At 42.9% G+C, this 10,508-nt stretch overlaps 1 protein-coding gene across 1 annotated transcript in view; it reads right to left on the minus strand.

Annotated features, from left to right (window-relative positions):
- SOS2 (SOS Ras/Rho guanine nucleotide exchange factor 2) overlaps positions 1–1,784 on the minus strand; it is a 103,467-nt gene extending 101,683 nt beyond the window's left edge. Inside the window, 1 exon segment of the mRNA XM_028508318.2 lies at positions 1,035–1,784. Coding sequence (XP_028364119.1) covers positions 1,035–1,121 — 87 coding nt within the window. The 5' untranslated portion in view covers positions 1,122–1,784.
- Between the last annotated feature and the right edge of the window lie 8,724 nt (positions 1,785–10,508).

The raw sequence follows: 10,508 nt of genomic DNA on the forward strand, positions 1-10,508 counted from the left end.
TTAAATGTTTATTTCTCTTTATTATTTTAAAATGTATCCTTGCTTATTTTGCACAAGAGGCAGAAGGGGCTAAGTTTGCATGGATGGCATAGAAAGACCATGTTCAGCAGGCATATCATACCCCGCACTCAAAGTCTTTAAATTTGTCTTGACCTTACAAAAGCGTTCATTATAAACATGATAGCATGGTTATTACCTAAATTCACTGAGGAAGACTGACAGCATCTGCAGGAGAGATGCACCCTAGCGACGCACCCAACTTAAAAGATTTTTTTATAAGTTACATTTTGTCCTCTAAAAATGATTCTAAGTTCTAAATTGCACTCAGTATAGAATCTGACCAAATTTTATAGGGGAAATCTCTTGTAAACAAGGACACCTTTTTCAGGAAGTGAAGAGGTACTTTAATTACCTCAAATAATGTAAATGGGAGAGGATCACTCACTGACATTTCGCACATGTCAAACACATTTATGCTACAAAAAAGTACTACCCTTTAAGTGAATAGATGCCCTTCACAAGCAAATTGCCTAGGAAACACCCCCAAAGAACTTGATTTAAAGTATCACCGAGCTTGAGAATGTGCTTTTGCTTTAGAAACTCTCTAAATATATCAGCAGGACTTGCTCTTGCCCCAAGCCAGCCTTGAGGACAACAAATTGGTCAACGGCGGAAGTTGCCTGACGAAATGACTGCAACATCAAATTCAGTTTTATGATCATAACAAAACCGTCCTTCCGGGCCCAGCCAGGGGGAAAAAAAAAAAAAAACAAAACAAAAACCCAACCTTGAGAAAACGTCCTTTCGGACGCAACAGGCAATCATGAGACCCCCTGTCGCCAGAAAGAAACAGCACCAGAAAGAAACAGCTCGGGCCGACCCGAGACCTGGCAGGACCTGCCGCTCCCCGTTAGAACGTCGGAGGGGCCGCGGGCCGGGCACCCAGCCAGCCTGCTGCGGGGCTCAGCCCACAGAGCCCGCAACCGCCCCTCCACTTCCCTCAGCCCCCGTGGCCGCCGGGCACCAGCACTGACCTTCCTCAGGGCCGAGACCAACAGTCCCCGCCATTTCGGACTGTTCTCTTCGCTGAAGAACTCGTAGGGCTGCGGCGCCTGCTGCATGGCCCCGGCGGCAGCGCCTCTTCATCGAGGGCTGCCCGCGGGCCGGGCCGGGCAGCGCCGGTGGCCTGACAGGCAGAGCGCGGGCCGCCTCGCCTCGCCGGCCGCCGCCGCCTCCCGCCTGGGCCGCAGCTACGGCCGAGGCGGCTCGGAGGCGGCGCCGGCAGGCGGGCGGGGGCTCCGGGGGCGGTTTCCTCGGCGCGGGTGGCCTTGCCCTGCGCTGCGTCCGCAGAGGAAGCTCGGCAGCCCGTGAGCCCGGGAGCCCCCGGCTGTGACCGAAGCTGCGGCTTTCTGCCCCTGAGGCGCTGATCGAGCCTCGGGCCGCTCCTCCTCCTTTGTCTGGGTTCGTAGTTCGGCGGGGTACGACTGGGCTCGCCCCCACCCCGAGTCCCGCTACGGCTGCCGCAGGCGGAGACCGGCGGTGGCGGCGGCGGCTGTACTCTTCATCGCCTCATCCCCACCCTCCCAAGCGGCAACGCCACTCGGCCGGCCCACCCGAGTCACCTCCAGAGGGCCCCGGGCACAGACCGAGAATGAGCGAGCCACACTCTGGCGCACGCAGGGTCGGCCACCCCAGACAACCCTTTAGCAGCTGCGAACAGCGCCCCACTACCACCACGAAGCTCTGGTCTCAGCAGTCGCGGCTCGGCTCGGCCCGCCCCCTCCACCGCCCCGCGCCCATTAGACCGGGTCACTACGGGAGGCCAGCACGGAGCATGCGCACCCCGCAGCGGGCAGAGACGCCGGCCTGGCGGGGTGGGAGGTGCGTAGAGACGGGGAGGCTAGCGCGCCTGGCAGGAGGAGTTTGTCTCTCTCCTGAATTTGCTGGAATCCTGTTCGAGACAGACTCCAATTTAGTGACTGCGTTTTACAGACTCTCACTCCTCTCGACCTTCCCAAGACAATCCTGACATGGTGGCACTCCTCCAGCGTCCAGCCCCAGGACTTAGGTCGTGGAAAGCAGTGTGGGGATGTGGAGAGGAAGAAGCATATTGAACGTATTTGTGTTTCACGTGGCTATTCAGTATATAGGAGATAATAACTATATCACAGAGGGGTGTTGTGGGGACAGAAGGAGGAGGCGTGCCAAGCCCTTCGCTCACAGTAGGGTCAGAAAAGGCAGTTGTGCTAAGCAACTGTGCTAGCAATTGTGTTAAGGAGGCTTGAACGTAAAGGTCCTTCCTTTGCACTGTCCCCTGTGTGTTCACAAAACCATATCGTTTTTGTGAAACTTTCCAAAGGTATTTTTGAATTGTTTTCTTAATGATGTCCTCCGAATTGTGTAGGCATCAGGTACCACAAAACCTGGATCACCTCTGTGGCCCAGCCATACTCAATAGCAACCCCAAAAAGATCCCAACCATAAGCTTTCCTAAGTGGAAGAGGCATTGACTCCAGAAACTTTTATCATTAACATAAATTTCATCCCACTATAGATGCTGAGCATATGGATTATAATAGATTGTCAGCAGCAGGGAAGGGAAAGAGGAAAGGTGCAAAAAATAAGTCTGCCACACTTTAGTTCAAAGATCAGTAGCTGAGCGATTACAGTCCCCTAAAACATATACCAACCATTCTGTCATTTTACAAAGATCAGAATGCAGGGCTGGAAAATTTAAGAGATCATTTTTCTAATCCAAGTATCTACTAAATCCAGAATGTCTTCTAATAAGTGATGACATCCACATTCCCATGTCCTGGGGATAAAAGTGAAATGTGTGTATTTCTCCAATTAATGTTTTCATTAGTGAGGGCAAAGTCTTAGGCTGACATAGAGTCTTTGCTTTTCTCTCCTCTTCCTGAACTCCAGACATAAACTACTAAGCAAACTACTAGAATGTGATTGTATTTCCTTACAGGCGAGTCAAGTTGTTATGGACATTTCATTCTTGGCCAAGAACATTGGAAATGTTCTCTAGGCCACATCTGGCTTGAAGACACATATTGTTTAGCCAAGGCTATCTTTAAATTCTTAAATTGTTAACATTTTAAAATCAAGAGACTTTGTACATCTGAAATTTCCGCTTATCTTGACAAAGATCTGGTAACACTGGACACTGCTGCATTCTTTCAAGGGAATAATCAGCAGGCAGTGAGTAGTGGCTGCCCTCTTCCAAAAAATATGCCATCCCATTTCCATTTGGCTATATTCCCCATCTGGCACTCTCCACCCTTTTATGTAACCTGCCTCGTCTCCACAGGCATCTCAGTTGTGATCTCTGGGCAAGAAACAGAATGTGATCCACATGCTTGTGAAGAATAATCCAAGAAATGACACCAATAAAAAGTGTCCCAACCAGACAAATGAACCATCTAGAAAAAAAATGTTGGATCCATACCCCCACACTCTATGCTAGGATGGATTCCAGATGTGTCAAGGATTTAAATGTAAAAAATAAAACTATAGAATAATTTGTTTATAACTTCTGAGGGCAAAAGACCTTTCTTCTATGATATAAAATCTAGAAGATTGACACATTGTATTTTGTTAGATATGTGGGGGAAAAAACACCACAAGCTAAGCCAAAAGGCAAATAACATGACAAACTGGAAAAAGTATTTGCAACTCATTTCCTAAAGAGTTAGTTTCCCTAATATCTAAAGGAGCTCCTATAAATTAAAGAGACTAAAACTCAGGAAGAAAAAAAGGATAAAGGATAGCTCACAGAAAAGGAAATATAAATGTCTCAAACACAGTAAAAATGCTCATCTTCATTCATATTATGAAAAATACAAATTTAAATTATACTATTATTATTTTTACCTATTTGAAAAGCACTGATCATAAGTTTGATGATACACTGTGTTGGTCAGACTTTGGGGAAAGCAGGTACTCCAATATATTATTGATGAGACTGTAAACTGGTTCAATCTCCATCAAAGGTAATTTAATACCTGTGAAAGTTGCAAAGGAACATACCCTCTGACCCAACAAATTCTAGGAATATGTCCTATAGGTAAGTTGCTCAAATGTGAAATGACAGCACAAGGTTATTAATTGCAGTATTATTACAGCAAAAACAAAAAAAAACCCCTAGAAATAAAACATTTAAATAATCATCTGTAAGAATAAGGGACTGGTTCAACAACAATAACAACAAAAAGCCCCAGTAAATCCATAAAATTGAAACTATAAAGTCATTTTAAAAGAATCAGGTCTCTGTGTTCAGGCCACTTAAGATGAACATTCTCAAAGGTACACTACGAAATGAAACAAGCAAAATGTATAATATAGTATTCAGAATATACTACCACTTATGTAAAAATTTAGGCAGTATATGTTATTATATATAAATATAGTATCTCTGCAAAGCTGTACAAGATAGCAACAATTCTTGTTGCCTCTGTGATGAGGACTGCATGGCCAGAGGAGAGAGGGCTTTTTCAATGGGAACCTGTTTATGACTTTTCAACCATATGAATGTTGTACTTATTCAAAACATTAATTGAAAGGTATTTTTAAATGAAAAATTTCTAACTCTTAGAGACTTCTGGCCAAGATGGAGGCATAGGTAGACACAGGGTGCCTCCTCATACAACCAAAATTAAGGACAACACAAATTTAGAAACAAAAAAAAACCCAAATCTGACAGAAAATTGAACTGTATGGAAGTCTGACAACAATTCATCCAGGCTGGTAAGAGGGGCGGAGTCAGTGGCCAGCAGAGATGGGTCAAGGCAGGAAAAAGCAGTGGTTGGCAGACCCCAGGTGTGGGGTGACAATAGATAGACCCCGTGAGGCACACAAGGCCACTGGCTGATCTCGGACACACATTTGCACACAGCTAAACCAGACAAAAACAGGGAGCAAGAAATACTGTGCAACCCAGGGCCCCAGTGCTGGGAAATAAAGCCTAAAAGCATCAATTGAAAACACGTGTGGACTGAGGTGCCAGAAGACACTCCCAGCCTCACAGAGTTCGTTGGAGAGACCCACAGGGTCCTAGAACATACACAAGCCCACCCACCTGGGAACCAGCACCAGACGGGCCCAATTTGCTTGTGGGAAGCGGGGGAAGTGACTGAAATCCAGCAGAGAGCAGAGCAAGTGCCATTATTCCCTCTCTGACCCTGCCCCCACATACAGCATCACAACCCAGCAACTGGGTTGCCCTGCCCTGGAGAACACCTAAGGCTCTGCCCTTTACTACATAACAGGCATAACCAGACCCCCCCCCCAAAAAAAAAAAAAAAAAAACAATGGCTCAAACAGGAGTACAAATCAAAGCCCCAGAGCCAATACTTTTAAATGCCTAAGAGATAGCCAATCTATCAGATGCACAGTTCAAAGCACTGGTGAGCAGGATGCTCACAGAATTGGTTGATTTTGGTGGCAAATTAGATGAAAAAATGAAGGCTACACTAAGTAAAATGAAGGAAAATGCATAGGGAACCAATAGTGATGGGAAGAAAACTGGGACTCAAATCAATGGAGTGGACCAGAAGGAAGAAAGAAACAACCAAACAGAAAAGAATGAAGAAACAAGAAGTCAAAAAAATGAGGAGAGGCTTAGGAACCTCCAGGACATCGTTAAATGTTCCAACATCTGAATTATACGGGTGCCAGAAGGGGAAGAGGAAGAGCAAGAAGTGGAAAACTTATTTGAACAAGTAATAAAGGAGAACTTCCCCATTCTGGCAAAGGAAATAGATTTCCAGGAAGTCCAGGAAGTCCAGAGTCCCAAAGAAGTTGGACCCAAGGAGGAACACACCAAAGCACATCATAATTACGTTAGCCAAGATAAAAATGAAGGAGAGAATCCTGGAAGCAGCAAGAGATAAGGGGACAGTCACCTACAAAGGAGTTCCCATCAGGCTGTCAGCTGATTTCTCAAAAGAGACCTTGCAGGCAAGAAGGGGCTGGAAAAAAGTATTCCAAGTCATGAAAGGCAAGGACATACATTCAAGATTGTTCTATCCAGCAAAGCTTTCATTTAGAATGGAAGGGCAGATAAAGTGCTTCTCAGATAAGGTCAAGTTAAAGGAGTTCATCATCACCAAGCCCTTATTATATGAAATGTTAAAGGGACTTACCTAAGAAAAAGAAGATAAAAAATATGAATAGTAAAAAGATAGCAAACTCACAGTTATTAACAACCACACCTAAAACAAAAGCAAACTAAGCAAACAACTAGAACAGGAACAGAACCACAGAAATGGAGATCACATGGAGGGTTAGCCACAGAGGAGTGGAAGAGAGAGGGGGAAAAGGTACAGAGAATAAGTAGCATAGATGGTAGGTAGAAAATACACAGGAGGAGGGCAAGAATAGTGTGGGAAATGTAGAAGCTAAAGAACTTATGACCCATGGATATGAACTAAAGGGAGGGAATGTGGGTGGGAGAGGGTGTGCAGGGTAGAGGGGAATGAAGGGGGGGGAATGGGACAACTGTAATAGCATAATAAATAAAATATATTTAAAAATTACCAGAATTGCCAAAAAATCGAACTGTATAGAAGTCTGATAGCAAAGGAGTTAAAGAAGAAATACTCATGCAGACTGGTAGGAGGAACAGAGAAGGGCAGCTGGGGTGGAGAGGACTCATGGCAAGACAGTGGCTGGAGGGCCAGGGTGGGGGAGGTGGCAGCTGGCAAAGCAGGCGGTCCCACATTTGTGTGCAGATTAACCAACAGGAGCAACTGGGGAGTGAGACAGACCATGCAACCCAGAGTTCCAGCATGGGGAAATAAAGCCTCAAAACCTCTGACTGAAAAAATCTATGGGGGTTGAGGCTGCAGTGGGAGAAACTCCCAGCCTCACAGCAGACTTTGTTGGAGAGACCCATGGGATCCTAGAACATACACAAACTCACCCACCCACGAATCAGCTCCAGAAGGGCCCAATTTGCTTGTGGATAGTGGGGGAAGTGACTGAAAGTGGGTGAGAGTCACGCAAGCAGCATTGTTCCCTCTCTGACTGCACCCCTCCTCCCGCACATAGCATCACACACAGCAAGGTGGGTTGCCCCACCCTGGCAAACACCTAAGCCTCTGACCCTTACAGGGACATGGAGACAAAAAATATGGCCCAAATGAAAGAACAGATCAAAGCTCCAAATAAAAAAATGTAACTAAGCGATGAAGAGAGAACCAGCCTATGAGATGCACAGTTCAAAACACTGGTAATCAGGATGTTCACAGGAGTGGTTGAGCAGTGGTTGAGTACAGTCATAAAACAGAGGAAAAAGTGAAGGCCACGAGAAGTGAAATAAAGGAAAATGTACAGGGAACCAACAGTGAAGGAAAGGAAACTGGGACTGAAATCAACAGTTTGGAGCAGAAGGAAGAAATAAACATTCAACCAGAAGAGAATGAACCATCAAGAACTCAAAAAATGAAGAGAGGCTTAGGAACCTCTGGGACAACTTTAAACATTCCAACATCCAAATCATAGGGGTACCAGAAGGAAAAGAGGAAGAGCAAGAATTTGAAAACTTATTTGGAAAAATAATGAAGGAGAACTTCCCCAATCTGGCAAAGGAAATAGACTTCCAGGAAGTCCAGGAAGCTCAGAGGGTCCCAAAGAAGTTGGACCCAAGGAAGCACACACCAAGCCACATCACACTTACACTACCCAAGATTAAAGACAAGGCGAGAATCTTAAAGGCAGCAAGAGAAAAGGAGACAGTTACCTATAAAGGAGTTCCCATAAGAGTATCAGCTCATTTCTCAAAAGAAATCTTGCAGGCAAGAAGGGGCTGGAAAGAAGTATTCAAAGTTGCAAAAGGCAAAGGCTTGCCTCCAAGATTATTCTATCCAGCAAAGCTGTCTTTTAGGATGGAAGGGCAGATAAAGTGCTTCCCAGATAAGGTCAAGTTAAAGGAGTCCATCATCACTAGGCCCTTATTATAGGAAATGTTAACCGGCCTTATCTAAGAAAAAGAAGAAGATCAAAAATACAAACAGTAAAATGACAACAAACTCACAACTATCAACAACAGAACCTAGAAAAACAAAAACAAAAACGAACTAAGCAAACAACTAGAACAGGAACAGAATCACAGAAATGGAGATCACATGGAGGGTTATCAGCGGGGAGGGGGAGGGAGAAGGAGGAAAAAGGAGGAAAAAGGTACAGGGAATAAGAAGCATAAGTGAACCCTGGCTGGTGTAGCTTAGTGAATTGAGCACAGACCCACAAACTGAAGGGTTGCCGGTTTGATTCCCAGTCAGGGCACATGCCTGGGTTGCAGAGGCAACCACACATCATTGTTTCTCTCCGTCTCTTTCTCTTCACTTTCCCCTCTAAGTATAAATAAATAAAATCTTTTTTTTAAGTATAAATGGTAGGTAAGTACAAGATAAACAGGAGGAGGTTAAGAATAGTATGGAAATTGAGAAGCCAAAGAACTTATATATGTGACCCATGGACATGAACTAAGGTAGGGAAATGATGGTGGGAAGGTGACACAGGGCTGAGGGTAATAAAGGAGATCAAAAAATGGGACAATACTAATAGCATAATCAATAAAATATATTTAAAAAATAAATGAAAAATTTCTAACCTCATCATAAGCACCTGCTTCAAATGTTAAAGAATGCAACTATTAAACACACTGATACTGTAAGGAGAGCCTATCTATGTACAAAAACTCAAGCATAAATTTCAGTTAAAATTAATGCTATCATAGTAATAATTTGATAGTAATTTTGTCTTTTTAAAATTTAGGATGACTTTTGAGGGATAGCTTGAATGACCCAAACACATCTCAGATTTTAAAAGGCAGTTAAAATGTTACTAATAATATTCTCCCACTGAAAACATTTTGAGATCTTACTCAACATTTCTCCTGTGTACTCTCTCTTCCTCAATTTATTTAAAGCTACAAGTGCTGCCAGTCAGTAGCAAACCAAAGCAACACCACAGGAAACAATAAATGTCATTGTCACTCACTTTCAAGGTTCGTAGCTGTAGCTAACTTCAGTTCTCTTACAGTATCTGCCATAAAGAAGTTGGAGTGGGTACTCAGAATCATTTGCCCTGTAATGGGAAGCTCATGCCCAGAAGCTCAACCCCCTGTAAGAGAGAGCATACCAAAAATGTCTCCCCAAGAACTATACTTTTTGATAAATTTCCAAAAGATTGACTTATTTATTGAACTCCCTCTCCCCAACACCCCCAGAAAGTATTTTGTTTATATGCTACATACTCATACATTCTGCTATCAAAGAGAAATAATGTCCCCTGGTGCTCTGGGGTATGAAGATGACACTGAAGTCAGCCAGATATTGCCACCACTATTAGACAGAAAGCCATTTTTGTAAGTGGAGAAGTGCTCCACTTTTTACCCGAAATGCAAACTACTTTACCTCATTTCTATATTATACACAAATACAGAAATCTTTTTTAAAGATTGGCTGCTATCTAAAGCTACGATAGCTCAAGTTTTACACACAAAACATTTGAATCACTTTTTATGAAACTAAAAATTATATTCACAACACCAATGCTCATTAAAATATTTTAATATTAATATACATTTTCTTCTCTCAGAAATACACAAAACTTTTAAATATATTGGTATTACACAATAAAACCCTATTGACATAAATACAAAAATGTTTTACAAATAGAATATCCTACACATTCAAAACACTTTCAATAATATTGTCGCTTGCATTTTTGGGGGGTATAGCATAGTCCCACATGGAATAAGGGTTGCTTTAATTAGGACAGTTATTTTTGTAATTTCAGTCTTTCACAGCTTAGTGCATATGCAATCGTACTGTTAATGAAATAGAGAATTGTAATATTTTCTATTTCTTAAGTCTTATAATGCAACAGAAAATATCCTGTGTGTCACATTTCTTGGAGGAATCAGTTGTTATGAAGAACCATTTGGGCCTGTTTCTTCCATGAATGATTTCTGAATGCTTTAAATAAACCTATTCCAAGTTTTGAATAATTGCCTAGTCTATTTACCTGGGTTGTGCTATTTCTTGAACATGAGTGAATGATGTGTATCCTTTCAAATTAATGGATGAGGTAGTTCAATCAATGTAATCACGAACACTTGAAGTGAAAAGGAAAAAACAGAAAAGCTTTTTCTATCAGCCAAAATGCACATAACTTCTAACTCATCCGTCACACATCTTTTGGAGTTACAAAAGGAAAGAAAAACACAAAGAGAGCATGATTATTCCTGAGAGAGTACATGTGAGGGAATGGAAGAAAATATCTCACTTAAATGATGGTTCTGTAATAAAAGTTTTCCCAATCAGTAGGCTGCCTTATTTTCATTTATATTTCCATTTTCCAACTTTCTGAATTGAAAGAATCATTTCAACAGATACCACACACATATATAACAACATATAATATACAGTATGGCACTGGCCAACGATTTAAAATACCCATGAAGTACATGTGAATGTAAGGCACTTTTGCGG

The sequence above is a fragment of the Phyllostomus discolor genome, chromosome 1 (assembly GCF_004126475.2).
Source record: "Phyllostomus discolor isolate MPI-MPIP mPhyDis1 chromosome 1, mPhyDis1.pri.v3, whole genome shotgun sequence".
NCBI lineage: Eukaryota > Metazoa > Chordata > Mammalia > Chiroptera > Phyllostomidae > Phyllostomus > Phyllostomus discolor.